The 23,232-nt window shown below is 32.6% G+C and overlaps 1 protein-coding gene across 3 annotated transcripts in view; it reads right to left on the bottom strand.

Annotated features, from left to right (window-relative positions):
- Window positions 1–20,762, bottom strand: part of LOC118192955 (uncharacterized) — a 312,399-nt gene extending 291,637 nt beyond the window's left edge. For all 3 annotated transcript variants that reach the window (XM_085812879.1, XM_035363975.2, XM_035363976.2), the window contains exon 1: window positions 19,897–20,762. In XM_085812879.1, coding sequence (XP_085669005.1) covers window positions 19,897–20,055 — 159 coding nt within the window. In that variant the 5' untranslated portion in view covers window positions 20,056–20,762. The remainder of the gene's footprint in view (window positions 1–19,896) is intronic.
- Window positions 20,763–23,232: the final 2,470 nt, after the last annotated feature.

Genomic DNA, 23,232 nt, shown 5'->3' with positions numbered 1-23,232 from the left:
TAAAACATGTTTTTTTTCCAAAAAACAAAAATTAATTGTATGTTTCTGAGCTTTCAGTAAGTTTTGAATCCATAAGCTGACATCAGACAGTGTTCATTACGGCCAAATGAAACCATTCTTCAAGATGGTTTAAAAATGCAAGACAATGTGACTAGGCACTTGGTGCAGACAGATTATACGGTTTTAAAAAAAAAATAACTTCTAATTTACTTGTCGAGGTTATTAGAGTTCCTAAAGAAAAAAAAACGTTATAACGTTAGCTATCCCCTCGCCAAGATTCAAACTTCGAATCTTCCGTCTGCTTGTTTAATGTGCCATCAGTTTCACCATATTAACAAGCAGCGGAGAAGGCAAATATGCATTACATTCTTTTCGACTAAAATGAGCACTAGTGTGAAGGAAATGAGATTCAGTCGGCCAATCTCAGGTGGTGGTGAATTATCGCGCGCTACATGGTAGTCCGACACCACTATTAAAATTTTTGGAATCCGAAAAACTTGAAAAATTAGTGACATCCTCATCGGGATCCGAATTCCGAATTTTACTGAGTATCCGAAGTTGTTGCTTGTTGGATGTGCTACCACGAAACCACAAAGACACGCAAAAGGAAAGGCGGAATGTCTTGTGTAGCAAGTTTTCTCAAAACAAGAATGTTCTCTTATTTAGTCAGTGTAAAACTCTTAAAGTTAATTATTTTCAACACAACTATACACTAGCTCCATAACAAAGCCAAAGAAACTAGCCCTTATAAGATACATCTATAACTCAAACTATCCTGTGCCACCATAATTTGATAAACTCATAAAATTCGACACAAAAATCTTATATTTTTCCAGCAGGGAAAGTTAATGATAACAATGATTATATTTTTACCTTTTTTCAATTATTAAATCAACCTTACTTTTTTTAAAAATAAATACTGATTTAATCTGCATATTTCAGAACGAATGAAAAAAATGGATATTTTTTTACAGATATGGATTTAATTCTCTGGGTACCTGGATTAATTATTTAATTATTTTGACAAATAACTAACGAACGATTTTATTTAGGAAAATGTTCTATTCAATGCTTTTGAAATATTTGTCATTCTTTTAAAGAATTTTTCCAGTTATAATTAATTACTTACATTTCATTTTTATTTCTCTTTCCCAGTAATTGCTGTGCTGAGACGGGCTTCATTTACGTAACAAATTTCCTTAAAAATATTCTTTTAATTGGTCCGGGATCTTTTACAACAAGTTTTCTTTCCAGAAAAATTTAATTGTAACGTAAAGAAAAGGCAAGGCTTCAGTTAATGAGATTTACAAAATACTTCTTGAGAAATTCCTGAATTAATTTAAATAAAATATAGGAAAAAAACTTGAAATAACTGAATTACCAGAGTGTATAAACAAGATAAAAATATATAAGACCGTCGCCTTTTTCAGTTAAGCATTAACTCTGCAGTTACTTATACATTTGCACATACTCTGCTCATATATTGCAGTTGAAACTCTACTGTGAGTACTGCTTATTCACTTTGAGACCTATAGAGAGTTTTCAGTGAAACAAATTCGTTTTGTTTATTCCTGCTTATATATTCATCAGTAGTAAGCTGAATGAAGTCAACTCTGATAGTTCATCATACTTTCGATTTTTAATTTTAAACAGATTGGCTATATGGCACGTTCAAAATTGTCCCCGTATGTGCTTTGAATACAAATTTACTCATTGAATTCTAAATATGAGTTAAGATCCTTTCAGAATTTTTCTCTACGCCTGCCTGCCTCGCTTGCTGAACTGATTACCATCAAGGTAATTTTATAAAATAAACAACAGCTTAATATACTTGTTTATATGATATAAATATGCTTTGGTCATGCTTCACTTTCTGATGAAATTCTTGAATTAGACTATCTGAATTTTCATCATGGCGTGATAACAAGCATTAAAGGCCCTTTCTTGACTTAATGCTGCCTTTATTCTAACATAATGAAGATTCAGTAAGTCTTATTTCTACGGACAATACTTCAGTTTCCTAAGGAAATATCAGCTGATTTCTATGAGGAACACCTTTAATTTCCTAAGAAATATTTAGCTAGTCCACTAATTTCTGTGAGGGACACAGTCAATTCGTTTCGAATAGTAAAATGGTCACCTAACTTTTGCGATGAATGTTTTCATTTCGTAAAGAATATTCAATCAGTATATTAATTAACTCAATCAGCTTTGTAAAGATTATTCAGCTTTTCCGTTACTTTCTATGAGGACTTTTTCCTCTCGCAAGGAAGAATCCACCAAACTAGAAATCGTTATGAAAAACATTTCAGCTTAATGAGCAGAATTCAAGCAGGCCTGTTATTTCTTTGAGAAATATTTTGGTTTTATTAGAAAAATTTAACCGTTTCCAAATTTCAGTAAACTTTCAGTTAACAAAGTAGTCAGTAGTTTCCAAGGACGTTAAACATTCAATTAAGCATCGGTTATTAAATAGTTCAATTAAACATCAGCAGTTTTCGAGGATATTAAATATTACGTTCAGTTAAACATCAGTAATTAAACAGTTCAAATAAACAACAGTAATTTCCGAGGATGTACACTGCGCGAAAAAAAATGGGACAGTTCTATACCTCCCATTCTATTCGAACGATTGACAAAATTCAAATTGCGTTTTTCATGTCTCGAAAGCACGACTTAGGATATATATTAGATTTATATATAGCATTGTTCTAACACAGGTATTTTGACAGACAATCGGACTTTTTCTGAAATAACATACCAATTTTTTCCATATTTCGATTTTACGACTCAAATTATGCCTAGATATTAAATTTATAAAATTTTGGGCGAAATTTACGGAGAAATTCAAACATTAATCTTGGCACAATTTTTTCAGTTTGTGCCAAGAATAATTCCCTTGGCGAACTTCTTCATATGTAGCAACCAATTCTCCTTTCAATTCCATTATGCAGGAGCGCAAAAAAAGCACCTCGTTCCTACCTTTTTACATTGTGCATGAGAGGAAAAAAAGTCACTTCGTTTCTACTTCCAAATAATTTTAGCAGAGTGTCTAAACCACATCTGATGTTTAATCGCTTTTCAACAAATAATTAACTTTCATAACAAACTATTAGTCATAGTTAATTACTATAACTAATAGTTTAGTTTAAAATTAGTTAACTAATACTATTAATTATAGTACTATTAGTTATAGTTATAGTTAATTATTTTCAACAAATAATTAACTTTAATCTGCATTAGATGGGATCGGCAATTCCGAAATTTCAAAACGCGAAAATATATAAATTCACGTATATCTTCGGAACCCACATTTTATATTTTATCGCGTTCAACAAATATGCCGAATTTCAAAATGTGGCAATATATATGTATATATTCACGTATATCTTCGGAAATTTTGAATAAAAAACTGTAATTTTTTGCAGGTATGCTTAGAAATACGTCTATTTTTAAGACAATGGTAAAACGTTTACAGCTTATAATTCAAAATTTTTTGGAAAAATTTAAAATAATTTATTTAAGAATACAAATTTTAAAAATAAATCGTGAAAAATGCGTCAATGTTATTTGCAATGAACCCAAATTTCGAAATGTGCAAGGAAGAATTAAACAAGTTTAATAAAAAAAAGAGAGATTAATAAATATATACCAAATTCAATTAACATTGAGGAGCTAAAATTTTGAGAGCTAATGTTTTAAAATGTACTCGTGCGATTTTTACAAAACTTGGTAGTTTGGCGTAATTTGAGTCGTAGAATCGAAATATGAAAAAACATTGGCATGTTATATCAAAAAACGTCCGATTTGTGTCAAAATACCTATTTTAGAATAACGTTATATATAAATCTAATACATATCCATAATAGCGCTTTCGAGACATGAAAAACGCAAGTTGAGTTTCTTTAATCGGCCCAGTAGAACGAGAGATATAGAACTTCCCCCCCCCCTCGCAGTGTACATAGGTAAAATTTTAAGAGGAATCAGTAGGGGGCAGTGGCAAAGTATGTGAGGTTTTCAACATTTACTAAATAATTTCAATAGCCATAGGAAAGCGGATATACGGGATAGTGGGAAAGAATGTGGCTTTCCTAACTCCATCGTGTAAGCTTGCAGATTTGAGACGGTAGGTATTTGTAGACCATATAGATCATGCACATCATAACAGGTCATATAAGTATTTAATTTAAATACTTGCCAGTCTACATTGCACTGAGGAACTGTAAAACATATTTAATTCCATTGCCATTTAATTTTCATTGTCATTTGAATACTATCTCTACGTTCCTGGCAATTTTTTTATTCTACGAGAGAAAGTTATTAAGTATCACACAAGCTGGCATGATATATTTTAAAACAGTAACTAGTACTTCAAGCACATTAATCTGCTGTAAACTATCCTATTTCATGATGTTCAGTTTATTTGTTACTAAGTACCAGATTCACATGCGTAGTTCAGTTTGAAAATGCCGATACAATTTTATGACAGTGCAAGAGAGGAGCAGCATGCTTTTATCCGTTTTTAGGGATGCAATGATATCCATAAAGAGTTTTACCTGTGTATGGAAAGATGGGTTGTCGCGTAAAGCCTTGCACAAATGGGTCCTGAAATTTTCTCAAAACCGTTATAAAATTTGCAATGAAATCGCAAGTTGGCATCCTGCTCAGATTAGGGCAGATTCGAGGGTGGAGGAACTAATTCGATAAATGTTCTGTACACCATTACAATAATTGTAGAAGGAAAGGTAGAAGTGGAAGAAGCACCACTCCGTCTCCATTAGCTCCAGATTACGCCTCTATCCACTAACTATCTTGAGCACAGCCACCAAACGGAATTTAATTAAAATATTTATTGAGTTGTTATGGCCTGGCTTAATCAGAACAAGCCCACGAATTTTGTCGCGGCAAGGAGTCAAAAACTGCGTCTGTCGTTAGCAAAAGCCTTAAGCACCATTTATTTGACAGTACCAAAGAACTTCTAGGAGAAGACGTAAGAGTTTCCCGAAGCAATTATGGCTCCATCAGACCAAGAAGATAGGTTTTGTACATCCCTGAAGCATATTTTATAGGGGTAATCCATCCACCAGCATATTTTACTGGAGCAGCCTCACCTTTCTCTGCGCATATAAACTCAACACATCGGCTTCAGATAACTTCTAGGAGCCTTCCTTGAAATCATCATTTCTTGAAGTTCTTTGATATTTGATTTTTGTCCAGTTCCTCCCCAATTTTGAAGGGCAGCGCCCCAATGGATGGGTAACACTAAACTATTCAAGAAAACTTACGGATCGCCGTATATTTTGAGCCTCACAGACACTATACATTTGCAAACATGTACGGTTTGTTCAGGATTCGATCCTGGGACTTCCGATTTAACAGGCAGCGTCACTGACCATTATCTCGCCTGAACGGTGTGTTAAACCGTTAAATTAATGATATAATTATTAATTTTATAATGCAACATTAAAAGGTGAGAAGAGACTCTTTTCCTCACCTTTTGCAGAGGAAATCAACGAAATTATTTCAAGAGCTTTACATGTCATTGAAATTATATCAACGAAATTATTTCAAGAGGTTTACATGTCAATTAAATTATTTCTATTGGCCATGAATGCTGAGTATATTTAGAAAAAATAATGAAGGTTGAAGATATTTTTCGAAATATTATGAATAATTATAAAAAACGGAAATATAAAACAAATGAAATTAAATTCAAATTATAACAGAAAATATTTACAGCATTTAATTTTCAGAGATTTCAAAAGTTCACATTAAAAAAATTCTGTTTATGCCAATTAGTCTAATAAACGTAAAGAAAAATTTTTACGCTTTTATTAATTTTTTCCACAGTTTTGAAAAAAAAAATTTCCAAGTAAATATTTTAATAATACTCGTAATAACAAATATAAAGCTACGTTATTACGCATTTCTTTTAATTCCACTAAATAAAAATTAAATATTTTTAAGAGATTTTTAGAAATGAGTGGAAAGCGGTAGGTAAGAACTTTTACTGGGGTTGTGTCTGGTAAGTTTTGGCTCCTAAAGATGAAACTATATTATATATTTTTTTTCTTGTATATGTCTTTAAACTCATATATTTATCAAGTTTTAATTCTGCATTTTTAAATTAATTGCTTTACAACCTCTTTAATTATACTGTAATTTATTTTTTCCACGTTTGGATTGGAATTCTTTTGCTTCTTTATTGTCCTTCAATGCCTAATGGCATTTTCTGGAAAAGATGTAATTTATAATAATCAGTACTACTAGCTTCTTTGCTTTTTAGGTTTTATCATAATTAGCATTTTATATCTACTGTAAAAGTGTTTATATCTCACGAAACTTTCTATCATTTTCGCTTGCTATGCATTTGTTATATCGATTCGTTTTTAATTTTGCTCCTTTTTTATATATGACAGCTCATTTGCCCGGGAAATTGTTTCCTGTTTGCTCTTATTTTACTTTAATTATAAGTGCAGATACGTTTCCATCCTGAACCCATAAAAAACGATTTACACTATAATCAGCAGTAGCTGTGTAGAGATATTAGGATATTTTGGAAGCAAGAGAGATTAAAAAAATTAGCAACGCTTTCGTCGGGAATCGAACCACGGACCTCTGAGTACCGTCTCAGTGTGCTGACCACTACACCACGAAGTGACGCTATGAAAGCGGTAGAAATACCCTACAGCTTGAAACGTACGCATTTAGATACGTTTTCCTGCATCTGCCATAAAACGAATCCGTGAGTCTTCTGTAAGAAACAAAAGGAGGAAAAATATAAAATTTATAAAAGACTTGTTTGTCATTAAGTATTTAGAGCCCTGAAGAACAGAAATTATACGCAGTTTAGGAAGACCTGAAATGCCGCAGCCTCTATGAATAATCTACTTGTGCAAATAATTAGTTTTGGAAGTTTTAATAATAGATTAATGTATTTCCTTCTTTATTATTATTTTATGTTATTTGTATAATTCCTTAGAGGTGTGTCAACATACGAATTTCATGTTTCAATTTTATATTAATCTATTTAAAAGAATGACATCTGCCTTTTTCTTTAAATTAATGGTGTTTGTACTTATATTTTCATGTAAGTAGTTTTCTAATACAAAAATAAATTAACCAAGTAATTTTATTCATTCTCGATCCTGAGAGTTGTGATTTTTCACTCTAATCTCTCTCTCTTTCTCTCTCTCTCTGTATATGTGTGTGTATATATATATATACATAATTTCTCTCTCTCTTTCTCTCTCTCTCTGTATATGTGTGTGTATATATATATATACATAATTTCTCTCTCTCTTTCTCTCTCTATATATATACTGTGTACGTAAATATATATATTGCTTCTTACTGAGAACAAGAGACTTACTAAATAATTATATTATTAATTCTCTGCATTCCATTGCTTCACTACAAGATATAGATTTTGTGCTCTAAAACTCCACAAGTGCCGCTATGATGATAGGCAAAATGAGTTCAATATCGTTGCCATATTCAAACCCAGACAGAAATTCCCTGGGTTCAATGGCTTTAATTTACTTACTATTAGTCAGTACCAAACAAAAAGAGAATAAAAATGTAACAGAAAAAAAAGCATATTTTAAAATCTATAATAGCTTACCAGTTTTTTTTTTTTTTACCATGAGTTGAAAACATTACTTCACAGTTAGCAATAGCACATCTTAGAAAAATATCGAAGTGGTGAAATAAATTTATTCTATAGGAATTCAATTCTTTAAAGGTTTCTAAGTAAGACTTTTTAAATAATTTCTAGCTAAAGTAAAAATTCAGGTTTTCGATTTTTAACTAGCAAAATCTTGGAGATAACAAGATTATTTTCTCCTGTTGCATGTAAAAATGCATTTTTGTATCTTTCTTAGTTTCAATAATTTTTTTAAATGAGAATGACACTAATTCATTTAGCAGTATAAAATATCAATGCAAAAGAATATGAATGTGTGTTTTATAAGTCCAAAGGCGCTTTGTTCCTTAAGGATTATTGTTTTCGTTTTGCGTTGAATTACTATAAATGTCCGTTTCACTTTTCAAACTGTTGCCACCGAATGTTAGAGTCCTGCATTATATTTGAAGAAATTAAATAATGAAAAATCTGCATAAATGTATGTCTATTTCTCGCATTGTGATCAAACAACGGTACCTAGAGCCATCGAATTTTGAATGACGTAATCCTCCTACGAATATGGGCATGTGGAAGACTAAATTTGAAATTTGGAATTTGTTTTATAATCGATTTCATATTTTGTAAAACTTTAACGAATGTTTGATTAACAAACTCTAGAATTTCAAAGCGAGCAATGGCAACACTCCACGGGGGAAAACAAAAACCTTTTTATCTCCAACGCGCGGAAATGTGTATCGAAATTCTAAAGATAGGCTCATTTTAAAATTATTTTGTGACATTGCTATTGAACTGAATTTTATAGTTAAGTATAAAGAACATGATATATAACAAATAAAGTTAACACACAAAACGTTACAAAAAAGCCCCTTTGGACGTAATTTAAAACCTGAAACCTTTCATATTTTTGTTTTGTTTTGTTTTATTTTATTTATTTATTTATTTTTTTCTCGTATTCCAGACGTTTAAGTCAAGCCAACCTACGTCTACTTGTTTGTTTGTTTGTGGCTTCCGATCAACGCTAGCATCAGATCATTTCTCTGATATCAGAGCAAGCGCACGAAATGCATCGTGATGTGACAAGATTGCGCCCGTAGTTGGCAAGAGCTTTGAGTGCAAAACAGGTGACAGTACAGCTTTGTTCAGTTCCGCCCCTAATTTTGAAGAAGAGTACCCCGGGAGGACGTGTTCAAGAGTCTTCCACCCCTCATCCCCTATCATCAATCTCTCAAGAGGACTTTCGGCTAGCCACATATTTAGAGTTCTCCATGCCGCACGAACACTATACATCTGCAAACATCCATGCCATCTCCGGGATTCGAACCTACACCTTTCGGTTCAGTAGTTTGCTTCGCTAACCACTATCGCCATTGGGCGAACATCTAGTTAAATTTTCAAATAAAAATTTAACTTTAAGTTGTATTAAGAGTAGCATTTAATATTCGATTAAAGACTTTTAGTTCAGCAAGCAACCATTAGAATTCCAAATTGGTAAAAGGAACGGGCCATGTATTTGGCACTCAAGATTGGTAAAAGGAATGGATATGTTCCATAACAGATATTTTTATGATCATGCTATCTTTTATGTTTAATGTAGTTCAATCCAGTAGGTTACAATCGGAGTAGTAAAAAACCGTAAAACAATAATCAATCCCAAACTCTTTAAAAAGATCCAATAAAAAATTTATGAAAAGATACTAACATCTTTACCAAATAGATACTAAATTCCTTTGAAAAATGTGGGGTGTTTTAAAATTATTTTAACCTTTAAGTCAACACTTTTCCAGCTTAAAAGTAGGTTGCTTTATATAACTCTCCTGTGCCATCGCTGGCCTTTTGAATAACTCTTCACTGGTGTGTAAAGTTATGTTTGAATAAAACAAATTATCAATACGTTTGCTTCAAGAAATACTATAAGAAATGAGTAACTACATGGATCATATATATTACATGATTTGGGAACGGATGAAAAAATTTTCTATCGCTATATTAGAAGCGTTTCGCATAACACTTTCCGCCATCGATGAAATATGAAATGAATAACTCTGAACTAAATTCTTAAAACTACAGAGCACTTTTAATGCTACCTCTCAAAACCATAGTGCCGAAGCTGAGATAACAAACGCTGTGTTTCTTAAAACTGGATTATGTAAATGCGAATTCGAAAATCTGAATAGCAAATATTTCCTATGTAATCATACAGTTGTTGCGAGCAAAATGCAAAACAGGTTTCTTCTCTTTTTCATAAAATTGCAAATATTTATTATTGTTGCGTGCACATAAAAATGAATCAAATACCATCGATAATTTTCTTTATTTCTTAGATGTAACATACTTGGCATACATTTTTCGTAGCCTTGCAATAAAACTTCGTTATTTGAAACATTATTCTCATATGCAATTCGATTAAATACGATACAAATTAAGAAAAAATGTTATGATTGAAGAAAAAAGAAAGGAATTCAAAAAAAAAAAAAAAAAAGTTTCAAAACGGAAAGATACGTTAATACAATGGTTTATTAGAATAATAAAATGCAAATATATGCCAAAAGGAAAAGTTTCATTTCAAGAGGAATTCAATTATAATTTTTCCAACTTCATTTCTAACGCCTAGAGACCTTTTTCTTTTATATTTTTTGAATTAAATCACTTGCTTTGTAAAATTGACTTTTATGGCAAACAATATTGTTCTACATTATTTTTTCTATTCAACTATTTACAGTTATCTTTTTTAAGTGTATATGTGTGCACTTTCTGCATGAAAAAGATCCTGCAGAGAAATTTGACTGTTCTGAATTTAGTAACATGCGTCCAAATAGTGTAAACTAATAAATTTTATTCTGCAGATACATAAGAAAATATGCTTGATTTGGGAAACTAAAATTAACTGGTGTGTTTTAAATATGATGTCATCCAGATCTTAGCCACCTTTTTGTACTCGTCTTCGTAATGGAATCCTGAAACATCTATTTTTTAGGTATCACTATAACTTGCAGTATTGCCAAAAGTTCCTGCTGAAGAGCAATTTTCATTTCATTCACTGTTTGATGTCTTTTGAGAAGCAATTTCTCTTTCAAATATCCCCAGGGGAAATAACCACAGACAGACAGGTCCAGTGGTCGAAAAAACTAAACCACCGCCTCTGAGAGTATCATGGCCGGGAAACACTTCGCCAGCCACTTTGGATTACCCGCCATAGATTATTAATTGACACTGAAGGTTTCCTCCTGTTGTTGAAACTATAGTTCAGAGTATTTAGTCATATGTATTTAGTTCCTGTAACAAGAAACTTTCACAAATGCGTTCTAACAGCTTATGCTTATATATCCATGCAGCTGACGCATTTATGTAGCATCATCCAGATCCCTGTTTGTTCAGACTTCACAGAGAAGCAAATGCATTCCCGGGACAAGTCTCCTGGGTCTCGGGAACAACTGCCGGTTTAAGATAGTGGAGGGCATGGGACATATACCTGCTTACCTTCGTTAGGCACCAGGTGTCCCCGTCTTCCGTCACCTGTCTCTTGTCACAAGAAGTTGAAAAAAATTTGCAGAATGAAGACAGAAAGGCTTGGGCACTGACTTTTCGTGATGAGGATGCTGCATACGGGGTGGATACGTGTAAAAGGATCGTTGAGAAGAGGATCTCCTTTAGAGCTATATAAGGTCTAGAGACAACCTGTTGTAGTAAAATGCTTCAAACTACAAAAGACTTAAATGAGATGGTCATCTGAACAGAATGCATGAAGTTCGCTGCTGTAAGAAAACTTTCTTGGCAAAGCTCATGTGGGAACCAGACCTCGGGCGAGATCGCCGGTGAAATGGATTTTATTGGAAATGATCTAAACAAATTTAAAGGTTAAAACCTGGAAACCAGTTGCCAAAAGCAGAGGTGACTCGAGAAGGCCAGGCTCAGCCTGGACTGTCGAGCGAACGAAGAAGAAAAGGACAGAACGATCAGAAGTTACTCTCATGCGAAGTTCGCTCTCTTCAGATAAAAACAAAAAGGCCAGTAATGTCAAACTTTACCACACTGTAACACGTCTGGAATTCGAAGACCGTTTGTGAAGATTTTTTGGAGTGCTCACCGACCAATAACAGAAGTTTTATTTACTTATGTACGCTGAAACGTCAAAATATGTTCTGCTGCTCATTAGAAGAATCTCGTCTTTTAAATAACATTTCAGCTTATTTTTTGCAAAGTCTTTTCTGATCTTATTAGGAGCAAAATGTCCTCATGCAGTTGTCATCGCTCACTACTGTCTGAGAATTCTGCTATTCCTCGCAATGCTATTTTTCGTTGCAGAGCGATGTAAACTTCTCGTCATTGTTTCAATGATTCTTCATTTTCTCTGGCACTGTTAGTTTTCTCTCGCCTTAGCGGCTTCCTTTTAAGCTGAAAGCAACAATATGTTTTCAACTTACAAAAAAAAAAAAAAAAAAAAAAAAAATTTTCAGATTTTAAATTACGTCCAAAGGGGCGTTTTTTTAACGTTTTGAGTGTTACCTTTATTTATTAAATATCATGTTCTTTGCACTTAAACCATAAAATTCAGTTCAAGAGCAATATCGCAAAATAATGTTAAATTAAGCATATCTTTAGAATTTCCGATTTACACAGTCTCGCGAGCTGGAGATAAAAGTATTTTTTTTTATATATAACGTTGCCATTTCTCGCTTTTAAAGCATTGAGTTTGTAAATCAAAAATTCGTTAAAGTTTTACAAAATATAAAATCTATAATAAAACAAATTCCAAATTTGGGATTTCAGATTCGCAGTAGGATTTCGTCATTCAAAATTCGATGGCTCTATGTACCATTGTTTTATCACAATGCGAGAAATAGACAATCATTTATGCAGATTTTTCATTATTTAATTTCTTCAAATATAATGCAGGACTCTAACATTTTGTGGCAACAGTTTGAAAAGTGAACCGACGTTTATGAGTCCGACGCAAAATGCCAAAACGAAAGCAATAGTCCTTCGGGACTGAAATCCCTTTGGACTAACAATATCGTATTCTCACTGAACACATTTTCTTGATGACCCATAGTTGCGAATGAAGCTTGCGATACTTTTGAATAACCGAGTACCCTTCGCATAGAAAACATCTAAAAAACAAATGCACACTGTTGCTATTTAATTACTAATTGTATAAATGTACACGTAATTGGATTGGCTAAAGATCACCAATGATGTGATTTCACTTCTACTATTATCCGCCAACCAGCTAACCAGCAGTATATTACACGGAGAAGAACCTACGAAAATATTTCGAAAGTATCGAAATGTTTTAAAACCGAATTTTATGAATTTTTTAATATAGCACTGCCCATTTTTCACATCTCCTGCTTCAAAAATATCTAATGTCTCTACAGTGGTACCCGAATAAAAAAAGGTGGTTAATGATGACTCTCCATCACCTAGGATTTTGTGACTGGGTGCCATAATCCCCAGTCGCCCTTTGAAAGTAGGAGTATATAAGGTATTTATCCCGCCTTCTCAGCATGCCTTCGTGGTTTAGTGGTCAGCACACTCGGCTCCTATTCGAGAGGTCTGTGTTTTTGAGTCCCGGCGAAAGCATTGCTCATTTCTCATAAATCCTGTTTTAAAAAAATACCTAATACCTCTATATGAGTATCGTACTCCCTCTAACAGACCACCAACTGTTTCAGAAGACTTTCGAGCCGGTAAGTCTTAAATGTCGCTTTTGTAAAGATACTACAGCGCTCTCTTTTTTGAGCATAAGTTTATTGCAAAGAGGCACATAGGAACACTGCAAGCAAAATTCTTAAACTAGTTAATTAACTATCAGACTCCTCATTTGCTGCGTAATTGTCAACATATGCATTGAATTTCACATATTTGCTTTAATCTTTTAAAGTTGCTGTTAGTTTTTAAGCAAATTCGTTTTTATATTTATTGTAACCAGTTCATAATTGTCATTTATTTAATGACAGCTCATAAGTATTATAAATCTTCACATACGTCTATAGGGTTAATTTCAATAATCACGTTATTTTTATGTTATTTCTTTACCGTAAATTCTATTTCTTCCGTTGGCCTTCCCCAGAATGCAAATTATTCTCCGGCTAAACAGCGATAAAAACTGTAATTTAGAGCGCATATTGTGATAACTATTTCAGTAGAAGTTACCTTTATAACAGTCTCCTTCCTGGCCGACCGCTGGCTAAATTTTGTATCGCTTGGACTGAAGGATTAGAATCCCTTTTACTAGAACCAAGTAAATAGTTGAAAGCTAGATTATGTGCTATATTGATATAAATATTTGAGTTCTTAAAACTCTTTTAGTACTGGCGGATAATACCAATAATTATTAAGTTGGAACCTATGAGAAATAATCTATTAGTTAAATTTTACCTCTTGTCTGTATTATTGATCTTTGGTCACTTTGTTTATGTGAACATTTCCTCGCATTAAACTTTAGAAACCGAAGCCTTTGCTAACCTGTATGCTTAAAATATCGAAACGCCCGTCCCCGTCCATTACCCTTTCCGTCCATTTCCTCCCTTCTCCGTCCATTACCGTACAAAGAGGAGTAACTATTTCAAATAACATCCTTTCTACTTCCTAACAAAGAAACTTTCATTAGTCCTGTAGGAAAAATTGTTTGCAATAAACTGATACAGTGCATTTACGAAAACTGCACCTTCTACTACTGGGCGAGAGAAGAAAGCAATATCGCAATATCGGCCGTTTCGAGCGGTTGCGGTCGTTTGAAAGACTGTGTCGTTCGTTTTGGCCTTCAAAGGGTTAAAAGAAGGTTGAGCTAGTGCAGTTAAATACTTTATTAAGTTTAACTTTTCAAGGCAATGGAAATTTTGTAAGATAATTGTTCAAGTGAATAATAATTACCAAATTACTGAAAATTATGCTTGTTGAATTTATGTTAACACGCTTTGCATTATTTTTTATATTATAAAACATTTTAATATAACGAACATTACGTTTTAGCTACATTTTTATACAGAATCATTTTTAGTATACTGATTTTATTAAAGGACGTATAATTAGATCTAACATAACAGCTCTTTAGAGAATTACTGGACTCAAGTAATTTATTATCGCGTAAACTTCCTTTTACTTTTAAATAAAATATAATGCAGTTATAAGCAATTATTTGAAAATAAGTGCTTAGTAGCAAATTTTCTCTCTAAAGCAAGTAAATTTTAAGTCATTTTTGCTTCAAATGAACTTATCAGGACTGGTGTTCCTCTTTACTTGCTTTGGAAACATTAACTGTCCTGACTCGGAACAGGGAGCTTACACAAGCTATGTTCGATAAATTGTGAAGTAGACAATACACACAGGAAGGGTATACGAAACCCTTTATTTTTCTATCTTTACAGAGCTTTCCGGAACTTCGGAATACAGAGACCAACCACTTGTGGTCTAAACGTAAGAATATAAAAATACTAACTAAAACTCTAACTAAACTAACTTTGGATTAATATACAAGTGCCTACTTTAAGATTGGCCGTTAATTAACAAAAAGCCGTATGTAGTACAGAGAGCTGCTAAAACTACGATACGTTTAAAATTATCAAGAGGATTAAACCTCTGGCTTTGAAGGCAACCAGCAACCGAGTAAAACTACTATGGCAAGCAGCCTGCTTCTAATAACTCCTTCCTCTCTCTTGCTTGGCAAAAAGCCACAACTTAAGTCCATGGCGTTAGCAAGACAAATTTGCATAAATAAGTAAAAGCTTTTAATTCTGGCCGGAAGTAGAAAATAAGAAGTGATAGTAAAGATTTAAAATAAAATAAACGTTAGTAAAACTTAGGATCCTTACAAACTCTCTGAGTAGTCCCTCATTATATTGGTGTAAACTTGAGTTGGTTAAAATTTGAAATAAAACTTTTCTTAAAATATAGTCTTATATTATGTTTGGAAATTTTTCTGTAAAAACATAAAAGTGTTCTCAGTCACAAAAATTTATTCCTTTTTTGCCACAGCATTCTGAAAAGACCTAGTTAACTTTATTTTTACAAGGTGGGCATTTATATCTTAGGATTATGATCTTATAACAGTTCGGCACCATAATATCCCTCTCATTCACGATTGCATGGCCCCACTTATATCTGGTATGTAAGCTTTGATAACGTAATGGCATCTGGCGCACTGTTACAAAGGGTCTGTCATCATTATATTGCTTGTAGCATGTTTCTTTTACCATCCTAGCTCAAGTATGCGAAGATATTTTTCTTCTTTTAAAGTGAGCTCTTAAAGCTATATTCTTTTATATGCGTAGCTTAATATTTAAGAAACATAATAAAATAATTTATCATCTACTCATTAAATTTTATATGAAAAGAAAGCTTGTCTGCTTAATTTTTTGTTAAAATACAGCAGCTAGATCAATTATTATTTTTCTTGCAGAACACCATCACGATAACAGGTTTACATTTCTCAAGCCGTTTCAAATGCATATTCTTTCTCTTTCTCTTAAAACACCCTCAACAATGCAAAATTATTTCATATGTGAAGGAAACTTATTCTCGAGTTAGTGTGATGTGTTAACTAAAAATCCACTCATAAAAGAATATCTCAGAGTATGAAATTCTGAGGAAGTCTATCCATATTTATTTTACATAAATCAAATGATAAAAAGTTTTGCTTAGATAATACTCCATGTCTTTTATTCCTTCAATATCTGGTGATACTCAGCTGCTGATGTCCAGCAGCTGAAGTAAAAAAAAAACTGAAGAAAATCATCCTAAAGTTAAAATTTTGGTTAAATTAAATTTAATAAAAATGCCACTCTTATATTAAAATTTGAAACATATCGTTAAGAGTGTACAGTTTACTCCATTACCCGGTATAATACCGTAGAAGACGTCCACATTTAATCCAAAATAACGATTAACTCGACAGTAATTAAAAATACACACACAGAGAGAAAAGTATAATTGTGTTATAATAAATAAAAAAACACTATTAAAAATTTACTTGTAATTTTAGGAGTTTAATTTGGAGAACAAATTCATTTGGTTAGGTCAGTTAAATCAGCACTGAAGGAAAGAATTACACAGCAAAAGAAACATCGTTTTTGTTTATGTTACTTTTGTATTTTGATAGGAGTCAATGGGAAACGGAAGTTTAATAGGTATACAGTACTTCATTTATTTTTGACATTTAGCAATTTATTTTTAAAGGATAATTTGACAACTTTTATAAATTCCAGATAATGTGCAGTTAAACTACACACAGATTTTACTAAATATTCTGACATGATTTACTGTCACTACTGTTGTCTCACGCATTTATTTCCCCATTTTGCATTTCCCGTAGAGGTATATTGTTGGCACTGTTTCGCAGCAAACAAACTTAATATATTTCTAGACAAGGCTAACATCAATATATCTTCAGTTACTAGGGGGCTGAATGAACTTTTAAAGACATTTTTACGACTTTATATCCTTAAATATCACGCTTTAAGCTTTAATATTTTTTATAATTCCTGATTAATTTTGCTACCATTACAAGAATTTTTCATTGCTTCATTTCAGAAGCTTATGCAAGCCTCAATTACGAGAAAGGAAAATTAAATACTGTGTTTCTTAATTGTAACTCATAGCAAAACTGAACGAGATAATATTTATTATTACAGAAAATACACATTGGTGTCAGAAGGTTGATGATGCACAGTTAGTCGGCCGTGACTCTAACAATACTGTATTGAAGTCAAATGGAAGGTTTAAGAAATTCACAATTTTCATTTATCTAATGGGTGTTGTAAATGGCCTTTTTTTCTGTTCGCATTGTCAGTTTTATACTGCATGTTATAAGTTCTGTCGCAAATTATACTTCCAATAACTTCTTGTTGTTGTAGTTTAGTTGTTAATATGTTTTTTATTCTTTTGCAGATGCTTAACCGTTCAAATAACTAAGATAAACAAAGAAGGATTTAATTCTAGTGTACGGTACACACTGGAATTGGATTTGGAGACTTTTGGCGACATTATGCTGTGGAGTTAACGCGGTATTTATGACGAGCAGTAGACGAGTCATTTTGGTGTTGGCGACAATTTTCAAAATCACGTCAAGGACGTATCATATTTATAAGATTTTACAAGCGTTATGTTACAGACATCTGACAAACACATATATTAAATTAATAAAGACATTTAAATTTATTTGAGCATCGTGGCCAGAAAAAATTACTTCTGGATCCACTACTCTGATACCTCTGCCAGAGATGCTCCTAGGCCATTGGCTGCAGTGTACTTTCTTAAGAATTGCCACCCCTAGGATTGGCTGCCCAAGTACTTTCCTATGGTTACCTCTCCCAAAATTAAAAAAAAAATCTTCAGTGATGAATAACATTTTTACTTACAAGTACTTACATACGATAAATTGTATAAAACGTAGTTACATGTGACACAATTTAATGGATTTAAAATATTAAGTCGGGGTATCGCGAGAGTCCGGCCGCCTTGACTTTTCCCTCCCGCGTACTTTTACGCGCTGCACCCCCGCTAGGAAGAGCCCTGACCTTTGCTCTAGAACATATGCATTTATTTACAGTAATATGAAAACTTCACTAATGTATGTCCTACACAATAGTGCGACTTCTTAAATTTCAACTTTAAGAAGTCCATTTCAATCTGTAGCATTTCTTATTAAGTCTAAGATGAAGTATGACTGAAAATCAGCTTATTAAGGTTGAAGTTAAAGTTGAAGAAGTTGCACTATTGTGTAGGATCTAATATTAGTGAAGGTTTCATATTACTGTAATAAATGCTTATGTTCTAGAGCAGGGTTTTGCACTAGTGGCCCCGAAGTAATTTTTTGTGGCCACGCTGTTCAAATAAATTGAAAACAGAATAATATGATACCAAGAAAATATCACTTAGGGAAGATCAAAGTAGTATTTATCAGCTCTCGGTTCATCCGAAGAAAATCATAAAAATGATATATTAACATAACCTCCAATTCTATCCCATATAGAGATGTATATACAACCTCGAATGCTAAAAAGAACTCTTGTGATGGTCTCTTTACACACACACACACACAACAAAAAAAAACAAAAAAAAAAAAAATTCTCAGTTCGTACTGCGAAAATTCCAGCCGATATATAGATGGAATTAACAGAAATTTAGTGTGGCTCTATAGCAAAAATTCAGTTAAGTGGATTTCCCTGAATTTTATAAATACCTGCCTGTTGGTTCCCAAAAACTCGAAAATTGTTCTCCAAATTTGGTACGACGTCAGTGTGAACAAACTTTCTCCCAAAACTCACTAGTGTCAGTAACATGTCTCCACACATACCTGACAACTAATTTCAAGAAAAAAGTTCATTTATCTGAAAAGAAAGAAAAAATATCGATCTACTAGAAAAAATCCCTTTTGTTCCTTCTATTTTGTTTTTGAGGCCCGCATTATTGTAAAATCATGACTATATGGCTCTCTTAAGTTTGGCACACTTATTCTAGAATAATATCAATGCGTAACATGATATTCATTGCGTTGCAGTATATTAGCAAACTAAAACGAAATATCGTAAAAAACAATTTTGAATTTTGATCGTGGTATCTTTCAAGGAATGTGCCAAAGCATAATTTTAGGTTAGTCAGTATATACAACAATGAGATTATATTTTAGTAGTATTATATAGGAACACTTAGTTTTGTTTCCAGTACTTGCAAGAAGTGTTAGATAAATAAACCTTAAAATGAAGATTTTACAAAAATACAATGGTTCACTTTTCACATGCTTCCTAATACTGTTTGAGAGTGTTCGAAAATGTTAAATATGTGCACAACACTTTTCCTACAACAGTTTTTTCCTAACATTTTTTTCTGCATGATTTTCTTCGCCTTCGGATCGATAATTTAATGCTAAAAATAAAAAGGTATCAGTTTTATTTTAAATAGCTACAGCTCATAGGTACTGCGAAATATTTTTGCCGAAACGGTAAATTTGACAAAAATCGGAAGGATTTCTGACTTATGTGCTATCTTAAATATGACATAAAATGAATATTTGATTAATGAATGAATTAAAAATCTTAAAGCTTAGAGCAGCAAACTGAACTCGTAAAGGGATGCAAATGTTTTTCTCCCAGCTGAAATGTTTATCAGGATTGCTTGTTCACACGAATCGCAAGTAAAAAAGTCGAAATTGTTATAAGTAAATAAAAATAGGATTTCGGTGATATTTTTTTCATAAATATTATTCATTAGAAAGGCTTTGAAAAAACTGAATTATTCTGAAAATTTTTACTCACGTTTGTTTCATTGAGGTACACGTGGAAAGTCTGTTTCTCCAATCTCCACTCCAGCCTTGAACTGTTGGCACTCCTGACACATTCTGGCAAAGCCAACATGGCATTAGATGCACTTGACCAAATTCCGGTGACTGTCATTAAAATCCAAATGAAATGCATGTTCTCTAAATCCACTTTTACGTCACAAAAAATCTCAAACGAAAACCGGTTATCAAATTAACGTGAAGCAAAGATGTTTAAGATCAATCAGAAAGATGTTTACAGCTATCATACAGTTACGGAAACCTTTTTGTCTTCTATGCAATGAATTTTTAAACAGTTGCTTGCAAATGTTTAAAGAATTCTTTAAATCTCTTATTTCGAAACGAAAAGTATAAGTTAAATTAAATGCTAAATGCTTTCAGATTAGCAGGTTATAAAGTTGTCATAAAGTTCACCAATTCAACTTTATTTATTTATTTAGGTATATCCTAAATAAACGTGCAGCAACTTAAATTCGCAGTGGAATATTAAACACTTGTCAATAAATAGTCATCAAAAATGCGTTTTCAAATAACAGCTGCAAACGAGGGCAACGATTTCATCCACAGAAAAGTTCTAAAACATACAAAAATCCTGCAGAGAAATGCCTTTTAAAAGATACAAACGAAATGTTTCAAATGCATAAAACTAAAATCAGTTTACTATGTAAAAAAAAAAAAAACTAGTCACTTTATAATAAAACTTAGTATTCAGCAGTCTTTTGCGATTTCAAATGCATGGTATGTAGCACTGGAAGACGGAATAGTAACGTGCAGCAGAGGTACCTAAAATTTTCGCCAGCAGCCAAGTTAGTCGAGGGTCTTTCTCGCTCGAAATCCCGGCTCCAAATGATTCTCTGCTCCGATACCCTGCGATACGAAACTCCGGAATCACCAACCACCCCCCTCAGTCTCTCCAGTTTTGGTTTCCGGAGTAATAGGCAGTTCACGCGCAGACCGCTCTATCAGGAAAGATGGTGAGAGAATGGTTTTTTCCATTCTCCTTTCAACGAGCCATGTATATTTCAGAGCCGCGTTTATACTTGTTTTATTTTTTTCCGTATTATTTAACCTTTTCGAATTACTTGAGCACGGAATAACCATGGTTCGTTTAGCCTGGAAAATAAAAGTGGTAATATTTTCACTGATATTTGATAATCTGATGATCAGTGTTAGATATGCAAATATCTCAGAAGTGTGTGTATCTGAAATGTATACACGTATCATAAGCTTTTGCAGGAAATTATAGAGATAAATATATGCTTCATTTCTTTCAGAGCAAGAGAAAATATCGCATTCTAAACATCGCCCGGGGAAAAAGCAGTTAAAAAATATCACAGTTTTAAAACATCTAAGTGAAAATAATCGTGGTAAAAACTACAGCACATATAAAATTATGGCATGATGGTAAAACTGCAAACATGTGTTTTTCTGGCTTTAAAATTTGTAAATGTATATTTGCATGATGATTTGTAGCATAAGAAGGAATGAGAAATATTTTATATTTTTAATCGATTAATACATATTTTTTTTCAGAAAAACAAGGAAGGAACCTTAAGCATGAAATTTCTGTTCCTTTTCAGTTTAAATTTCTACTTATTTTCACTTTGTGGAAAACGTCCCCCCCCAAAAAAAAACATCACTTTCTATGGCAGATAGCCCTAAATACCGCGTAGTTCAGCCCTCATATATTTCATCATAATTAATGAATCAGCATCTAAATTATTAATTGCCTGCTGTGGATGAAAATGCTAAGAACACTTTAAGTAAACGAACAAACTGAAAAAAAAAAACAAGACTAATTTTTATTAAAAGCATATCACATTAAAAAATATGAAAGAAAATAATTTTAAGATTTGATATTTAACTAAACTATTTTAATATAGGTAACTTCATGCAATTACTCATCTTCCCTTCTCTAATCTTTTAAGCTACATTTTCTTATGAAAAACTGCCAATATAACTTTATAAAAGAGATTAATTGAATAATTACCATTAACAGTGAAGAACACAAATTACTTGTTTATGTCACGTTAATTTTCTAATTTAAGAGCTAATACACGAACCTGTTTATTATCCCTTCTAGGTTTTCACATCTCAGTCGTATAATAAGAAGAAATAAAAGTACAGCAAATTCTAAGATTTGAAAATATCATTATTTGGATTAAGTACATTTTAGAGCAAAGCAAAAATTATACATTAACAGGAAGGGTATACGAAACCATGAAACGTGGTGAAAAAGCGAAATATATTCTACAATGAAACAAATTATATATATATGTGATGTACCAGCTTTAGTCGTAGCTTAAATTGTCAGACGATAAGTTTAAAAAAAACAGGATCCATTTATTATTATTCAGGAGAAATAGAAGTTACAAAATCAGATATCCGGAGTAAATAAAAAGAATTACTAATAACTTTTTGTATGAAGTTTACTGCATCGTGACATTTAAGAAAAAGCCCCCGATATTCTTTTGCGAGTCCTTTTAATAGCCTCTGGAAAGGCGGAGCTTCCAAGAAATGACGTCAGCCTCGTTAGCCAATCCAGTTCGCTTTAAATATTTCCAGAACATTCTATAATAGTACGTGTAGAAAAGGCGGGAAAAACAACTTGACTACGGGGCTGTGGATTTAATTCCACGTACTTTCAAATAAGAGCACGTCGCCATTAAAAATGAAAAGAACATACAGTTAGAAATTTAAGTGTAATTTTGACTATGGACTTTTATTATTACAAATACATATATTTCTCAAATTTTTATTGCTTACCATTATTTTAAATTACATTTAATAATCCTATAAGCATCGAACTGAAGATAGCAATTTAACCGAGTTCGAGAATTTTGTCACTTTGTGGTTTTTCTTCGTTACAAACTGTCTTCATAAAGGCGCTTCATATCTCAACAGAATTTAAGTCATAACTTGAAAATAGGCATTGTAACAGAAACAGTTGCAACTCCTATCTTAAAACTATTGCTTTATAAAGATGACCACGTTCAGTTCTGCTATCTTCACAACGTTTAGGTTTCTGCTAGAAAACTGTTTCCTCCTTATTCACAGGGACAAAAATAATTAGTCTTCATATTCTTAGTATAAAACACGTACGTCCAACTATTAGTAATTGCCAGCTTAATTTTGTAACTCGAGTAGATTCAACTCAAACCATAACATATCCTCTATGAGTTTCCATTACTGGCTTAGGTGGTAACAGTAATTCTTAAGCCATTTTTGTCTCTTTGATTCTAATCTCTTTCCCCCCCTCCACATATCGCACATTTTGATATTTTACGATAATGAAACTTACATTTAGAAAAAA

This window comes from Stegodyphus dumicola, chromosome 3 (genome assembly GCF_044657685.1).
Source record: "Stegodyphus dumicola isolate Sdum_Otavi_A_Nest chromosome 3, ASM4465768v1".
Taxonomy (NCBI): domain Eukaryota; kingdom Metazoa; phylum Arthropoda; class Arachnida; order Araneae; family Eresidae; genus Stegodyphus; species Stegodyphus dumicola.
Note: the sequence above shows the minus strand (reverse complement) of the source record. Positions and strands in the feature narration are given on the sequence as shown.